At 41.4% G+C, this 18298-nt stretch overlaps 1 protein-coding gene across 1 annotated transcript in view; it reads right to left on the reverse strand.

Annotated features, from left to right (window-relative positions):
- Positions 1 to 16448, reverse strand: part of gucy2ca (guanylate cyclase 2Ca) — a gene marked incomplete at both ends in the record, with an annotated part of 47020 nt that extends 30572 nt beyond the window's left edge. Inside the window, 8 exons of the mRNA XM_083779172.1 lie at positions 3556 to 3676; positions 4119 to 4233; positions 4416 to 4509; positions 6547 to 6665; positions 9463 to 9684; positions 10490 to 10557; positions 14312 to 14424; positions 16223 to 16448. Coding sequence (XP_083635298.1) covers positions 3556 to 3676; positions 4119 to 4233; positions 4416 to 4509; positions 6547 to 6665; positions 9463 to 9684; positions 10490 to 10557; positions 14312 to 14424; positions 16223 to 16448 — 1078 coding nt within the window. The remainder of the gene's footprint in view (positions 1 to 3555; positions 3677 to 4118; positions 4234 to 4415; positions 4510 to 6546; positions 6666 to 9462; positions 9685 to 10489; positions 10558 to 14311; positions 14425 to 16222) is intronic.
- Positions 16449 to 18298: the final 1850 nt, after the last annotated feature.

Consider the following 18298-nt stretch of genomic DNA (forward strand, 5'->3'; position numbering starts at 1 on the left):
ATAAATGTACCTCGAAAAGACATTCCCAAAGGGGTTTTCCTATAAATGTACCTCGAAAAGACACGTTCCCAAAGGGGTTTTCCTATAAATGTACCCTGAAAAGACACGTTCCCAAAGGGGTTTTCCTATAAATGTACCTCGAAAAGACACGTTCCCAAAGGGGTTTTCCTATAAATGTAGGGGAGAGCCGCCAAGGTTGTAACGCTTCACGGTTGTAACATGGACGTTATCTCTTGATTGGTCAACGCCACCATGACGCCATCGCGTCAGTTTGTGTACAGCAACGTACTCTACGTGCCCAGGCAGTTTGAAATGTTTACCTTCATCCCACGGGGAGCTATTGGCGAAAAACTGATTTTTCTCAAAAAGCTAAATTTTTACACCTGGAGTATATGTGTGCTACAATTTTTTTCTTTGATGTTGGTGAATAAAAATCCACATGGATGTCTTCATGCTTATGTTCTTCATTAGTTTGCATCGTGTTTAGACGGAATGCACGTTCATTCTGGTCTGTAAGCAACGGCAAAGAAAACTTGCAAAAGTGGATCAATTGTAACACACGCCGGCTCCATTCAATACCATTATAGGTCATATTTACACAGTTGACATATTGGCCAATATTATATGTTCTAAAATTGTATTGTATTGTGTAGTGTATTCTAAAATTATTGTAGGGTTGTATAACATTGTACAACTCAATAAATCAAACGTTTGTTTAAAGGACCACTTCACCACTTTTCAACCTATCTTCATATAATAGGTCCTCACTAATAATCATGGTAAAATGGTGCAATTATTTTCTACTCTGTCTGTGTCTCATAGGAGGGCTGTGGGCAGTTCAGAAACCGTCTTCCAGTGACATCATCGATGGGGAATACAAGCCAATAGAAACTGCAGGCTTTCTAGTCCTGAAAAGTTGCAATGCGAAAATGGAAGCCATCGTTCTCACGATAATGAAAATCTAAATATTTTTGTAAAAAAAATATTGTTTAAAAAAAAATCTGCCTAATGATGATGTCACTGGAAGACGGTTTCTAAACTGCCCGCAGCCGTGCTATGAGACACAGACTGAGTAGAAAAAAATCGTGCAATTTCTTCATGATTATTAGTGAGGACCTATTATATGAAGATAGGTTGAAAAGTGGCGAAGTGGTCCTTTAACAGTTTGACTGTTTTTTACGTTTAACACGCATTTTAATCAACCCCCTTTCACTGCCGAGATTGTTGTATTACCTTTAGAGCATACGCTGATTATTTGGGCTTTTAATCCGCGAAAATCCAGCGAAAAAAGGTCCCGTGGTTTGTTATGATCCGAGTGTCGCATCCACCACCCGGATGCACCCGGAAGACGCACACAAGACTCGTTTCAATGAGGCGTTGCACCCAATGCATTTCCATTGGCCTCAATTTCCCAGAAGCCCTAGCAGCCCACAGCATGTGACGATTTCCGGTTTTGTCATCATAACAAATGCATCTAGTCTGTTTGTCCGCGACGAAGACGGTTTTTCTTTTCATTTATTACAATACAGCGGATTAATCACATAAAACAAATGGCGGGTATGTCCGATATGGCAGCGACATTAACATGGAGTAATCCATTCGCGGCACGGAAACTGTTAATCAATGTATTTCCCCACTGAACTGACCAAAAAAAAAAAAAAGCCCAAACTGGTACACCCGATACTATTTAATATTTCCCTTATTTTTGATACATTTTCTTATCACATCCATGGTATGAAAACAATGCTAAGGAGTTGCTTCAATGAAATATAATTGCTTTAAGCTGAAAACGATATGTTTAATGATGCTTTTTAGCGTTGTTACATTTATCATGCATGCCGTTACAATTAATCCGACATGCGCAGCAATTGTAACACTGGAACAGCGTCCACGTTCGGTTTAATAACTCCCGACCTGTTTTATAAAAAAAATAACTTAAAGTGGTTTATGGTAGCAGACATGTGTAGGTCCGTTGCCTGAAAATATTACATGTGTAGATAAACGGATCTCTGAGTAAAAAAAAGTGTTACATCCTTGGCGGCTCTCCCCTACCTCGAAAAGACACATTCCCAAAGGGGTTTTCCTATAAATGTACCTCAAAAAGACACATTCCCAAAGGGGTTTTCCTATAAATGTACCTCGAAAAGAAACATTCCCAAAGGGGTTTTCCTATAAATGTACCTCGAAAAGACACGTTCCCAAAGGGGTTTTCCTATAAATGTACCTCGAAAAGACACGTTCCCAAAGGGGTTTTCCTATAAATGTACCTCGAAAAGACACATTCCCAAAGGGGTTTTCCTATAAATGTACCTCGAAAAGAAACATTCCCAAAGGGGTTTTCCTATAAATGTACCTCGAAAAGACACATTCCCAAAGGGGTTTTCCTATAAATGTACCTCGAAAAGACACGTTCCCAAAGGGGTTTTCCTATAAATGTACCTCGAAAAGACACGTTCCCAAAGGGGTTTTCCTATAAATGTACCTCGAAAAGAAACATTCCCAAAGGGGTTTTCCTATAAATGTACCTTGAAAAGAAACATTCCCAAAGGGGTTTTCCTATAAATGTACCTCGAAAAGACACGTTCCCAAAGGGGTTTTCCTATAAATGTACCTCGAAAAGACACATTCCCAAAGGGGTTTTCCTATAAATGTACCTTGAAAAGACACATTCCCAAAGGGGTTTTCCTATAAATGTACCTTGAAAAGACACGTTCCCAAAGGGGTTTTCCTATAAATGTACCTTGAAAAGACACATTCCCAAAGGGGTTTTCCTATAAATGTACCTCGAAAAGACACATTCCCAAAGGGGTTTTCCTATAAATGTACCTCGAAAAGACACATTCCCAAAGGGGTTTTCCTATAAATGTACCTTGAAAAGACACATTCCCAAAGGGGTTTTCCTATAAATGTACCTTGAAAAGACACATTCCCAAAGGGGTTTTCCTATAAATGTACCTTGAAAAGACACATTCCCAAAGGGGTTTTCCTATAAATGTACCTTGAAAAGACACATTCCCAAAGGGGTTTTCCTATAAATGTACCTCGAAAAGACACATTCCCAAAGGGGTTTTCCTATAAATGTACCTCGAAAAGACACATTCCCAAAGGGGTTTTCCTATAAATGTACCTCAAAAAGACACATTCCCAAAGGGGTTTTCCTATAAATGTACCTTGAAAAGACACATTCCCAAAGGGGTTTTCCTATAAATGTACCTTGAAAAGACACATTCCCAAAGGGGTTTTCCTATAAATGTACCTTGAAAAGTCACATTCCCAAAGGGGTTTTCCTATAAATGTACCTTGAAAAGAAACATTCCCAAAGGGGTTTTCCTATAAATGTACCTCGAAAAGTCACATTCCCAAAGGGGTTTTCCTATAAATGTACCTTGAAAAGACACATTCCCAAAGGGGTTTTCCTATAAATGTACCTTGAAAAGTCACATTCCCAAAGGGGTTTTCCTATAAATGTACCTCGAAAAGACATTCCCAAACGGGTTTTCCTATAAATGTACCTTGAAAAGACACATTCCCAAAGGGGTTTTCCTATAAATGTACCTTGAAAAGACACATTCCCAAAGGGGTTTTCGTCGTCACTGGACAGATTGAGCAGCCTGTTCCTCAAGACCTGGCCGAACAGCAGCGCTCCATCATGGTAGCCTGTTACATAGTCATTTATCTGGAGAGAGAGAGAGAGAGAGAGAGAGAGAGAGAGAGAGAGAGAGAGAGAGAGAGGGGAAAGAGAGAGTGAGAGCCCTATATAGTAAAAGATACCGGCTCTGTTCAGAATGTATTGTCATCTCCCGAGTCCCGTCTTTCCACAAAACAATAGAAAATGCTTGATACAGTATGTGGGCTCGTTACGGGTCCATTTGGATCCATTTGTACACTCTCAGAGTTAAATTAACATTGATTCTACAATATAAATTGTGTCCCAGAGATAGAAATGCCATGTAATGGGGGTCCGTAGACTAATGCATGTCAAATTAAACGGGTTGAGAATCACCGCTAGAGCCGTAAAAAGCTTCTCTCATGGGGGTCCCTGGCATGTCTTTTCAAACGGGGGTCCGTAGGCTAAAAAATATGTAAATTTGGGGGTCCAGTGACGCTGCACGGCTCACCGTCTTCGTGTCGTTGTACCCGTTCAGGTCAGTGGCGTTCCTCTCCTGCAGAGTCACCACCAGCACTTTGTCCATGTTCTTAGTGGACGTTGTGTTGACATAGTTGGACCCATTGCTGGAAGAGAGAGAGCATTGTTCTCTGAATTCCTAATAGATTTTTACAGACCATTATCAACAACATGCACACAGACAGACAGACAGACAGACAGACAGACAGACAGACAGACAGACAGACAGACAGACAGACAGACAGACAGACAGACAGACAGACAGACAGACAGACAGACTCAGACCTACTTGTAAATATCAAGGAGAATGAACATGATGTCGTCGTGAAGGTTGGTCAGATTCATTGCCGACATGTCTTGGCGGTTCCCACACAGAATGAAAACTATGAATACAAATGCAGCATCATGTACATTAAAACTGAGCAGACAGAGTTATAAGTAAAGTTATACTTTATGTTAAACTTTCAAAACCGACGGGATTGTGCACGCATAAAGAGCACAGAACTCTGACCACAATTTAGACAATTTAGGCATTTAGCAGACGCACTTGATCCAGAGCGACTTACATTAGGTAAGAACAAAAAAGCATGATGGCATACATCACATACATAAAGAGTAATATTCAAGAAACATGCGTAAGCTTAGGAACGTGACAGTGGGATCTCAATATAATTAAACTATACAAACTATACATATATACTTATAAAGTGCTATGACTATACATACAATTCTAGTGCTGTCTACATGGCATGCTATAAGTCTGTATAAAATGCTATCTAAGTCTACATAAAGTGCTATCTAAGGGGCTGGGGTAAGTGCTACGGGCCGTGATGGAGTCTGAACAGGTGGGGTTTTTTGCAGACTACGGCGGAAGATCGGGAGTGAGGTAAGGTTGCAGTTCTGATTGTAATGGTCAGTGTATTCCATAGCGTTGGAGACAGAAGGACCACCCTAACACCAATTAATTTGTCTTCATACTCCTAATTTGTCTCCAGGGGCACACTTCCCAGACGCTGCTCATGCTTTGACGTATAGCAAATGTTGGTTCTCATACTTTTTAGTGTATTTAAGCACAAGTTGCTTAGTTTTTTTTTATATATTAGCCTGTATTGGTCGCGCTATTAGACTTTCCTGTGCTTTCTTTGAGCTTCTTAGTTAGTGGGTACTGTGTTTATGAACGTACATGTCGTACATGTCGACTGTCCTTGTTATCGTCTTGTATTTATTGTTACTATATAGTGGCCCTCTGGAGTCTGTGTGGAACTATATAGTGGCCCTCTGGAGTCCGTGTGGAACTATATAGTGGCCCTCTGGAGTCCGTGTGGAACTATATAGTGGCCCTCTGGAGTCCGTGTGGAACTATATAGTGGCCCTCTGGAGTCCGTGTGGAACTATATAGTGGCCCTCTGGAGTCCGTGTGGAACTATATAGTGGCCCTCTGGAGTCCGTGTGGAACTATATAGTGGCCCTCTGGAGTGAGTGTGGAACTATATAGTGGCCCTCTGGAGTGAGTGTGGAACTATATAGTGTCCCTCTGGAGTGAGTGTGGAACTATATAGTGGCCCTCTGGAGTCCGTGTGGAACTATATAGTGGCCCTCTGGAGTGAGTGTGGAACTATATAGTGGCCCTCTGGAGTCCGTGTGGAACTATATAGTGGCCCTCTGGAGTGAGTGTGGAACTATATAGTGGCCCTCTGTAGTGAGTGTGGAACTATATAGTGGCCCTCTGGAGTCTGTGTGGAACTATATAGTGGCCCTCTGGAGTGAGTGTGGAACTATATAGTGTCCCTCTGTAGTGAGTGTGGAACTATATAGTGGCCCTCTGGAGTCTGTGTGGAACTATATAGTGGCCCTCTGGAGTCCGTGTGGAACTATATAGTGGCCCTCTGGAGTCTGTGTGGAACTATATAGTGGCCCTCTGGAGTCCGTGTGGAACTATATAGTGGCCCTCTGGAGTCTGTGTGGAACTATATAGTGGCCCTCTGTAGTGAGTGTGGAACTATATAGTGGCCCTCTGGAGTCTGTGTGGAACTATATAGTGTCCCTCTGTAGTGAGTGTGGAACTATATAGTGGCCCTCTGGAGTCTGTGTGGAACTATATAGTGGCCCTCTGGAGTCCGTGTGGAACTATATAGTGGCCCTCTGGAGTCTGTGTGGAACTATATAGTGGCCCTCTGGAGTGAGTGTGGAACTATATAGTGGCCCTCTGGAGTCTGTGTGGAACTATATAGTGGCCCTCTGGAGTCCGTGTGGAACTATATAGTGGCCCTCTGGAGTCCGTGTGGAACTATATAGTGGCCCTCTGGAGTGAGTGTGGAACTATAATGTGGCCCTCTGGAGTCCGTGTGGAACTATATAGTAGCCCTCTCCATCCTCAAAGTTGCCCAGACCTTGCCTTGTATTTCTCATCAGATACTCACTGTTACTGCGTCTGCGACCAGACGCCAGGGCACTGAGCAGCTCCTTCTCGCTGCGCAGCATTATCCTGGAGGTATGGACAGCAAAGTGCAACGTGGGAGCTTCCAAAGCGTTGATGTACCTGAGGGAATACAAACAGAGATGGAAGAAAAGCGACCTGAGATCAGATTCTAAAAATGTCTGTTTGAATATGACAGTTTTCTGAAAAAGCTATGTTTCTATGATTCTTTCTTTCTATGGTTCTTCGATTTTTCAAAAATAGCAGACCTACAAGCTCGTAGCGCGCCACTCGGTGGCGCGTTATGAGCTTGTAGATCTGCTATTTTTCAATAGCTAAAGCATAACGTAATGCTAACACCAAAATGGGTTCCCCGCCCAAAATGGGTTAAAAACGAATCCAATGATTTCTTTCAGAAATGTCATGCAAGAAATAAAAGCTAAATCTAAGAAATTCCATAAATTAGGAAACTAAATGTTTAAAGGACCACTTCACCACCTTTTCCAAACTTATAGCTTTATACAATTGGTCCTCACTAATGTTCATGATAAAATACAGTGAAGTGGTCTTTTAAGTAGTAGTGAAAATAGCCGATCTGCAAGCTCACAACGCGGGGCAAATCAATGCGCTGTGAGCTTGTTGTAGCTTGTAGCTTTGTTTTCACTATGGTTTGGGTCCCGGGGTCCGGGAAGACATCAAATGTGTCTTTTAGGTCACAGGCTAAAAGGTTTCAGGGAACCAATGGCCTACTACAGTGTTGTTTTTGGCAGCAAATTTTGACTTTATTTTTAGTCTGCAGTCTCTTGAATAGTTTTCATTTAGTTTTAGTCGCATTTTAGTCACCTGGAATGTTTTAGTGTTAGTCTAGTTTTAGTCGACTAAATGTCATAAGATTTTAGTCGACTAAATCTACAGGTGATTTAGTCGACTAAAATGTATTTTGGCGGGCCTTGACGCCGTCGTATTGATTGTTTTTTTTTTTTACTTGCTGAAAATAGACGATCCACAAGCTCACAACGCGTCTATTTTCAGCATGCAACTAATTGTAAAATGACTTATACTGGATCTCTTGTCCACTAGTCCCTAACATTTTAGTCTAGTTTTTAGTTGTATATTTAGTCTTAGTTTTAGTCATCATAGCTGAGTTTTCATTTAGTTTCCATTTAGTTTTCGTCAGTGAAAAAAGGTAGTCGACGAACATTTTTCGTTTTAATTTTAGTCGACGAAAACAACACTGCTGCTACAGTATATATGCGACGCTTCAGAGATCCAGCACGCAGAGCTCTCTAGCCCATTCTGACCTGAGATCAGATTCATACGAGGTTTCCACTGGACACACACACTGGTCTGATGAACCCATTCTGACCTGAGATCAGATTAAAAAAATGTCAGTCGTTCTTCGATTTTTCAAAAATAGCAGACCTACAAGCTCGTAGCGCGCCACTCGGTGGCGCGCTATGAGCTTGTAGATCTGCTATTTTTCAATAGCTAAAGCACAACATGATGCTAACACCAAAATGGGTTCCCGGTCAGAATGGGCTAGATCACTGGTTCCCAAAGTGGGGTCCGGGGACCCCCAGGGGTCCTTGAGAGAGTTCCAGGGGATCCCCATGCTAAATGATAATTAGGAACCAAATGGACCCTTATGGGTCTGTGACTCAAAGGGCTGTATTTTGTGTGTCTTAAGTACCAGGTCTTATTCCCTAACTTGAGTAAACTAAAGACCTGGAGGCGTGATCAATGCCATTAGGCTATTCTGAGTGGCCAAAGAGCATTGACCACGCCTCCAGGTCTTTAGTTTACTCAAGTTAGGGAATAAGACCTGCCAGACCTGGTACTTAAGACACGCAAAATACACCCCGAAGTGTACAAATGGAACCATGTACACTCTCAGAGTTAAATTAACTTTGATTTTACAATATACATTGGGGTCCCAGAGATAGAAATGCCATTAAATAATGAGTCCGTAGACAATATTCAAACTGGGGTCCTTGAAATGAAAATCGGTGAAAATCACTGCCAGAGCCGTAAAATGTTTCTCTTATGGGGGTCCCTGCCAGTTGTTGTTTTTGGCAGCAAATTTCTATTTTAGTTTTAGTCATAGACTCTTGAATAGTTTTCACTTAGTTTTAGACACATTTTAGTCACCTGGAATGTTCTAGTGCAGGGTTCCCCAATAGGCGGCCCGCGGGCCATTTGCGGCCCACAGAGCGCCCCCTTGTGTCAGTAGCCTATGCATGTCAAACTGGGCATCCTTTTCAAATGGGGTCTTGCCCTGAAAATGAATTTTCAGGGCAAGACCTCGACCTCGCGCGTGCAGACTCGGCCCCCAGCCTGGTACGCTAGTCAAAATATGGCCCTTGACGAAAATGTATTGGGGAACCCTGTTCTAGTGTTTAGTCTAGTTTTAGTCGACTAAATGTCATACGATTTTAGTCGACTAAATCTACAGTTGATTTAGTCGACTAAAATGTGTTTTGACAGGCCTTGATGTCGTTGTAATGACATATTTTACACTTTGGTTGCATGCTGAAAATAGCAGATATACAATCTCACAATCTCACAAGATTGTGAGATTGTATATCTGCTATTTTCAGCATGCAACCCAGCATAAAACTGGATCTCTTGTCCACTAGTCCCTTACTAACATTTTAGTCTAGTTTTTATTTGTTGACGAAATTGTCAGTATATTTAGTCTTATAGTTTTAGTCATCATAGATTCGTTTTTATTTAGTTTTAGTCAGTGAAAAAAGGTAGTCGACGAACATTTTTCGTCTTAGTTTTAGTCGACGAAAACAACACTGGTCCCTGCATGGCATATCTTTTCAAATGGGGGTCCGCGGGCTAAGTAATGAGTGTCAAAGTGGGGGTCCTTGACAGGATAAAGTTATGGAACCACTGCCCTAGACCTCTCTCTCACCAGAAGCAGTCCTCCGTGGAGATCTCCTTGTCCTGCTTGTAGACGTAGACCTGGTCCCACTCAGGTTTGAACGGGAACGTCGCCGCCATGAACGAGGTCAGGAAGGTCGCGATCTTGCGGGCCGGCGGCAGGATGCGGGTCAGGTTCTTCTTGAAGTCGCAGGAGAGGCCGAAGCTCCCGGCGGAGATGATGGGAATGCTCAGTTTGAAACCGATGTCCTCGCTGTGAGAGAGAGAGAGTAACGGCCAAGCTACAACAGGCAATTTTGCGTGTGTGCGTATGCGTTTACTGCGCACGTTTACTGCGCACGTTTACTGCGTGCGTTTACTGCGTGCGTACAGTGCGTTTGGATAGGACCAATATATGTCAATGATACCATCTACACCAGACGCACGGATACCGCGGGCCATCCTACGCGTGCTCTAAAAATAGGATCGGTTAAAAAAAATATCTATATATCCTCCCGGAAGGTCCCCACAAATCTGCCGTGCGCCACAGATCTGGTGTAGCCGGGGCATTTCGCACGCATACTTTGTGCACGCAGTGCGCTTACGTCAAACGCACACATGCCCGGTGTAGCTTGGTCGTCAACAGTAAATTCAACCAGTCAATTCAGCGAGCGATGTGTGTGTGTATGTGTGTGTGTGTGTGTGTGTGTGTGTGTGTGTGTGTGTGTGTGTGTGTGTGTGTGTGTGTGTGTGTGTGTGTGTGTGTGTGTGTGTGTGCGTGCGTGCGCGCGTGCATGTGTGCGACTGTGCGTGCATGTGTATACCTGCTGCGAACTGTTGCCTGCTTTTACAAAGAAACTGTGATGTCCTTCCTCTTTCTTTGTCTTCTATTTTGATCATACATACATTTGCATATTTTATATAGTCTTCTGTCTCGATATCTGACTTTCTTTCTTTCTTTCTCTCCTCTCTATGCTCATGAGTCACCGCCACTAACTACAACTCATTGTTGAAGTTGTAAGAGAAAGACGTTAACAAGAAGAAGATAGGAGAATAGGATATGTATTAAATGTACTCACTCCACTAGTTGAAAGGTGGCATATGTGCAGGAGGGCCCCAGCATGACACAGCCGATTTCACCTTGTTTCTGCAGAAGACATTGTGGTTATACTCAGTGTTGGGCAGTAACAAGTTACTAGTTACATATTACTGTAATATTATTACTTTTCGCAGTAACGAGTAAAGTAAGTTATTACTCTGCCAAAACAGTAATATTACTGTTTTGCATATTACTTTTTTGTTTTGTTGGCTGCCGTTTGAAAACATTTCATTTAAAGGTATATTCAGTGATTTCACTCAAAAAACCTTAGGTTTCGTTTTTGGCTGTGGGACCCAGCCTTTCGTCCAATCAGGATAGAGAGTCAAAAACGAAACCTAAGGTTTTTTGACCCCCAGGGGTTAACTGGGGACAGGGAGGAACTCCTTATATGGCCAGCACACTCTATAGTAGGGAGGATTATCGCAACAAAACAAAAAAATAAGTGATATTTGAATTAAGTGAAATCACTGAATATACCTTTAAAAGGTAGTGAGAGATTGCTGCTTTATTATTTTATAGCCTTTTTGGCTGATTGGTGGCTGTGTGCAGTTCAGATTGTTGATGTTGAATTCCAAATGTGGAATATGCAGCAGAAAAAAGGCTGATGAGAGACTGTTGACTATGTTTGTTTTATATCCTGCAAATATCCAGTTTGGCTGATTGGAGACTTCTTATTCCAATGAATTGGATTCAGTTGTAAAAGGAGCTGGCTAAACAGATTATTTTTGCGGGTGGAAGGGGCCCGGTTGAAAAGTAATATAAAGTAATATGTAACTATATTACTCTTGATTCCAAGTAATAAGTAATGTAATATTATTACTTTTTCTAAGCAGTAATAAGTAAAGTAAACATATTACTCTCCTAAGTAATATTGCCCAACACTGGTTACACTACAGGAATACCAAACCACTCACCCCTTTACCAACTCGCCCCCGCGAAATGTTTTAATGTAGTAAACAGTTCATTTAGTATTTCCCTCCCTTTCTTTAAAACGTGAAATGATCTTGTATACAGATTTATTTGATTTTAATGTATAGTAGTTGATCTCTATACTCTGTGAGATTTAGAAAGAACAACATGACACCTTTTATATAATCACCAACATGAATTATGTTTGTTATTTAACCCATTCTGACCTGAGATCAGATTCATACGAGGTTTCCGCCGGACACACACTGGTCTGATGAACCCATTCTGACCTGAGATCAGATTCTAAAAATGTCAGTCGCTCTTCGATTTTTCAAAAATAGCAGACCTACAAGCTCGTATCGCGCCACTCGGTGGCGCGATATGAGCTTGTAGATCTGCTATTTTTAAATAGCTAAAGCATAACATGATGCCGACACCAAAATGGGTGCCCGGTCAGAATGGGTTAAATGGTGCATTTATATAGCGCCTTTATCCAAGGCGCTTTACATAGATTGTGCATTACATTCACCCATTCACACACCCGATTGCGGCGGAAGCCATGCAAGGTACCAACCAGCACATCGGGAGCAATTCGGGGTTCAGAGTCTTGCCCAAGGACACTTCGACATGTAGACAGGAGGAGGAGGCGGGATTCGAACCGCCGACCCATGGATCATAGGACGACCTGCTCTACCTCCTGAGCCACAGTCGCCCCGCTGGGTATAGAGTAGTGGGGCGGACGACCGTACCTGTTACCTACTACTCCAGGTTCCCCAATTAATTTTCCTCAAGGGCCATATTTTGACTAGGGTACCAGGCTGGGGGCCGAGTCGGCATGCGCGAGGTCGAAAATTACTTTTCCCTGAAAATTCATTTTCAGGGCAAGACCCCATTTGAAAAGGACCCCCAGTTTGACATGCATAGGCTACTGACCCCCATTTAATGCCATTTATATCTATTTATATATACCACAACGGGGCCGCCTATTGGGGAACCCTGTACTATACAATATAGTATGGAATAGTTGGCATTGTACATTTTACTACTATTTTCATTAGCCAAATCTGATTTCACCCTGAAAGTTAGAAAATCTAGGGTACACGTTATTGTCATTGAGCCGCATGCAAAGACAAGAACAAGAACAAGACGAGCTGACAAACCTTTCAAGACAATTTCCATCTCATGTTGGTCATTAGGAACCAGTGTTGTTTTTGGCAGCACATTTCTATTTTAGTTTTAGTCGTTGTCTCTTGAATAGTTTTCACTTAGTTTTAGTCACATTTTAGTCACCTGGAATGTTCTAGTGTTTAGTCTAGTTTTAGTCGACTAAATGTCATGCGATTTTAGTCGACTAAATCTACAGTTGATTTAGTCGACTAAAATGTGTTTTGACAGGCCTTGATGTCGTTGTAATGACATATTTTACACTCTGGTTGCATGCTGAAAATAGCAGATCTACATTCTCGCAAAACACATGCAACCCAGCATAAAACTGGATATCTTGTCCACTATAGTCCCTTCCTAACATTTTAGTCTAGTTTTTATTTGTTGACGAAATTGTCAGTATATTTAGTCTTAGTTTTAGTCATCATAGATTCGTTTTTATTTCGTTTTAGTCAGTGAAAATAGGTAGTCGACGAACATCTTTCGTCTTAGTTTTAGTTGACGAAAACAACACTGTTAGGAACACAACTGTACAAACGTAGCCAAAACCTTTTTACATTTGTACACAATTTTACAATTACAATTTACAATTTAGGCATTTAGCAGACGCTCTTAATCCAGAGCGACTTACATTTAAGCAAGAACAAAAGCATGGGAATACATCACATAAAAGCATTTATCAATATCATGAAACATGCGTAAGCTAAGAAAGTAACAGTGGAATATCTATATAATGAAACTATACATACACTATACATATAAACTATACATATTCACTACTATGCTATACATATGTACTATGGCGTGCTATAACTATATACAATACAATTATAGTGCTGTCTACATAACATGCTATAAGTCTGTGTCAAATGCTATCTAAGCCAACAGAAATGCTATCTAAGGGGTTAGGGTAAGTGCTATGGGCCATGATGGAGTCTGAAAAGGTGGGTTTTCAGGCTACGGCGGAAGATTGGGAGTGATGCTGCAGTTCTGACTGCAATGGGAAGTGCATTCCACAGTTTTGGAGCCAGAAGGGAGAAGAGTTTGGGACGTGTGGAGCGTTGGCCCGGCGTTTTTAGTGAGGGTACTTCCAGTTTCCCTGCGTTGGCTGATCTGAGTGCGCGGGAGGGTTTGTAGGGTTCAATCATACTTGTAAGATATGGGGGAGCCATACCTTTGGTTGCTTTGAATGCCAGCATCAGAGTTTTGTATTCTGTGCGGGCAGCGACCGGGAGCCAGTGGAGGGAGCGGAGCAGGGGGGAGACATGTGAGAATTTTGGCTGGTTGAAGACCAAGCGAGCTGCTGCATTTTGGATCAGCTGGAGAGGCTTAAGTGCACATGCTGGTAGGCCAGTAAGGAGGGAGTTACAATAGTCGAGTTTTGACAAGACTGTTGTCTGGATTAGGAGCTGGGCTGATTCCTGGGTGAGTACACACATGTGGGAAAGAGACCACAGTATAACCCATTCTGACCGGGCACTCATTTTGGTGTCAGCATCATGTTATGCTTTAGCTATTTAAAAATAGCAGATCTACAAGCTCATATCGCGCCACCGAGTGGCGCGATACGAGTTTGTAGGTCTGCTATTTTTGAAAAATCGAAGAGCGACTGACATTTTTAGATTCTGATCTCAGGTCAGAATGGGTTCATCAGACCAGTGTGTGTCCGGCGGAAACCTCGTATGAATCTGATCTCAGGTCAGAATGGGATAGGTGCACATGTACTTACATGTAACTTCTTGAGTATCTCCACCCCCTCGCACGAGCTGCTGCCACAGCCTCTGCGTCGGTACAGCGTGGTGTTGAAGCCATGGTAGCTGGCCGTCAACGTGAAGTTCAAATCTGGGGACATAGAAAAGGAAAATAAAAATAGATACCGTCGCTGTCGGGCGGAAATCTTGTATGTCCAAAAAGCCCTTTACTTTCCAGGAAACAGGAATGTTTCAATGGATCCAAATGTAGTTTCACCCATTCTGACCTGAGATAAGATTCTAAAAATGTCTTCTACATCCTGACAGTTTTCTGGAAAAGCTGTTTCTATGTCAGTCGTTCTTCGATTTTTCAAAAATAGCAGACCTACAAGCCCGTATGAGCTTGTAGATCTGCTATTTTTCAATATCTAAAGCATAACACAATGCTAACACCAAAATGGGTTAACTTATTTACTGATAAGCGCTTGATAATACTTTGCATTGGATCAAAAAATTAATAAAACTAAAACCCACAGACACGCTCAAACACTTTCACATTCACGAAACAAATCTGACATAGGAAAAATAGCAGATGTGATGCATTGTGAGCTTGTATAGATCAGCTACGTTTGCTAGTTTTGTGTGACAATGTGTTTGTAGTAAGTGACAAGTATTAATTAATTACACATTAATTGACCAAAGACAACATAAAAGGTTCTCATTAATCATTAGTGCAAATTGAACACCTCATTAATCTTGTTATCAAGATCAGAGTACAATGATTTTACTGTCCCCTGTAGCCTATACTGGAACATTTTCTTTATCAAACTAGTTTTTAAAATGGCCCCCTATTAACTCTACTACTTTGACCTATTAACAACATTATTTTCATTAAAGGTTCAGTACTGTCCAAATTGTATACCCAAAGAACAATCACAATTGCAGCGCATATGCCAAAAGCCAAAGCCATTCATTAATCTAACAAACTGTCTTCTTGAAGCCTGCAGTAGACTTTGTATGTCTTATGATAGAGCATGTATTTGGCCTTATTCTCAGTGGTTCCCAAGGTCCTTTGGGGGGGGGGGGGCTCCAGGGGGTCCCCAGGAAAAGTAGTAGTAGTTTCTTTATTTTGGTCATTAAAACAAATCAATACAGTGCCTGCTTTTTTTTTGCAAAAGAAACATTGACCAAAAAGGTGTAGGCTGAAGCCTATAAGCTTATAGTGCCTACCCTTCTAACAAATAAATGGCTTTCATAGGTAAAATAATACAACAAAGCAAACAGAAGGGGAAAAAAACAAGAAAACAAAACAAAACAAAACAAACATAACATAAAACTAAAACTAAAACAAAGACAGACAGGACAATACAGTTAACAGGAACAAGACAAAAAAGAACAAAAACAACAAAACAAAACACAAAACGAGAAAACAAAACATCATATCAATGTTCTATATGTATCTACTATTTTTGATCTATATCTATCAATTTTATTTTTAGTTATTTCGGCATCATAGTTTATCCATTTAAATGTTGGCTAATGGCTATTCAATTGAAAATATCTGAAAAATATATCGACTATAACTCTTCTGAGGGAGCCCCTGGCACAAAACCCTTCCAGATGGGGGGGTGTTAGCATTATGTCATGCTTTAGCTATTGAAAAATAGCAGATCTACAAGCTCATAGCGCGCCACCGAGTGGCGCGCTACGAGCTTGTAGGTCTGCTATTTTTGAAAAAATCAAAGAACGACTGACATAGAAACATGGCTTTTCCAGAAAACTGTCATTTTCAAACAAACATTTTTATAGAATCTGATCTCAGGTCAAAATGGGTTAATTAAGGGTCCAGTTTAGGGCCAACACATCAGGGCAGATATACATACATATCAATTTGGGGGTCCTTAATTGACTTTGAAAAGGTTTGAGAAGCCCTTTATGCTCTATAATACCTGCTTCTTCGTTCAGTTTCCGGTCCTTTTCTATCGCTTGCTCCACCGCTGCTTTGACAAAAGCCAGACTCCACTCGGTGTTGTCCTCCAGCAGAACCACGTTCATGGTGTACGGGCGCTCGCGGCAGTCGTCCAGCATCTCAGAGGCCGCGGCCGCGGCCGTGGCCGTGGCCGCCGCGATAAGCAGAATCCCAAATGGTATAAAGCAGTGCACGTAGAACATCATATCACGATTTGAGATATTGGGTTTTCTTCTCAACAGCTACGACGACGACTAAGCGGTCTGTTGATATAGTTGTCAAATCAATTCCAAACGCGGCGATGATGATGATATCAGATCTCCAAACATTGCAGGTAGGAGAGAAGATGGAATTCCATTATGAACGTTGACCCCTCAACCCCCTTACATAGTTCTCTGTGAAAGCAGAACTATAATAATCAGCATTTTCAATGTCCCAGCGGGCAGAAAGCAGTCACTCTTTTTGAGACACGTAGAACTCTCCACAACACATCAGGTATAGAAATAAATAGAGCGTTTGATCCAATCGTCCCCGGTTTAGTGGACAAAAGAAAGACTCAATACAAAAATCAACTCGGTTTGGTCCTTTATAGGGGGAGAAAAAAGGCATAAGATCAACAGATTGTCCTCAATGAGCTTGGGAAGAGCCCGTCTACAGTATACTAACATGCGTTAATGAACAACTGTCAAGTGACAGCCTGTGTGTGTGTGTGTTAACCCATTCTGACCTGAGATCAGATTCTAAAAATGTCTATTACATCCTGACAGTTTAATTATTAACCCATTCTGACCTGAGATCAGATTCTAAAAGTGTCTTCGATTTTTCAAAAATAACAGACCTACAAGCTCGTATCGCGCCACTCGGTGGCGCGATATGAGCTTGTAGATCTGCTATTTTTCAATAGCTAAAGCATAACATGATGCCAACACCAAAATGGGTGCCCGGTCAGAATGTGTTAAGGGGGGGGGGGGTTAGACTCTCATTTTGTAGATTGTAACACACTTACATCACAGTCCCCGTCATGTTTATAAACATGCTCTTTACCTTTAACTAAATGGCTCTCATTCTAATGAATTAATGTGATGTGAAAATGAAACAGTTACAATATAGTAAAATGTCAATCATGAAAGGAATTGGGTAGACCGTAGACGATCGATATACCTTTGTATAAGTAATACCTCAGTACTTAATTAATAGCCGTATATACATTTTGATTTGACGGTAAAAGTTTGCATGCTGATTGTCACTCGAATATAAGATTATAGAAGTTAACCAGCAGATGGACAGACTTGTAGGTATACACTAACCATACACAGACATATAGACTGCAACGTGCACAGGAACGGAACAAGAAGACTTTCAATGATCTCAACACAGAGACAAAAGGAATCAATACAACCCCCTCTATGTTCCATATTCTCTGCCTTTCAGTCTATAGAATGTCCCAAAGACAAAGATTCTCCAAGCGAAGGCTTACAGCTTACACTGTGACGGGAGCAAAGGTCACAAATACGGCCATAAAAGTGCAGGCTTTGTGTGCCACTGATAAATATCGTCTGTTATAAAACGGAGGTTAGATTAAGTCAATAAAAGTCTCAGCCGGCCACTCGTATTATATACCACCGTCCCTTCATTCTGTGATATATGAACGGTGCTATATAAATAAAGGTTTATTATTATTATTATTATATGGCAAAGATCCCAAACCCCAAAGTATAGAGCACTTTTTTTGTCCCTCACTAATAAAGATATCTCAAAAGAAAAACGGCTGGGATTAGCGTGGAATGGAGCCACTCACCTCACCCTGAGGACAAACCAAACCCATGCGAGTTGACCCACTGACCTCTCCTAGCTATAGCGCCACCCTTAAGCCAAAATGTCAACTTTCCACACAGACAAGATATCTCATAATAATATAAGATTGCAAGGCCTTTCCTCTTGCGACACCCTTAGGGGCTTATAGGCCAAACGTCTTTTACTCATATTCAATTATTAAAATTTCTCTTTTAAGCTTTTGCTGCCGTTTATAATATGTACAATTAATTACAATTAATAA

The sequence above is a fragment of the Protomyctophum parallelum genome, assembly GCF_964188405.1.
Source record: "Protomyctophum parallelum genome assembly, chromosome: 13".
NCBI classification, from domain to species: Eukaryota; Metazoa; Chordata; class Actinopteri; order Myctophiformes; family Myctophidae; genus Protomyctophum; species Protomyctophum parallelum.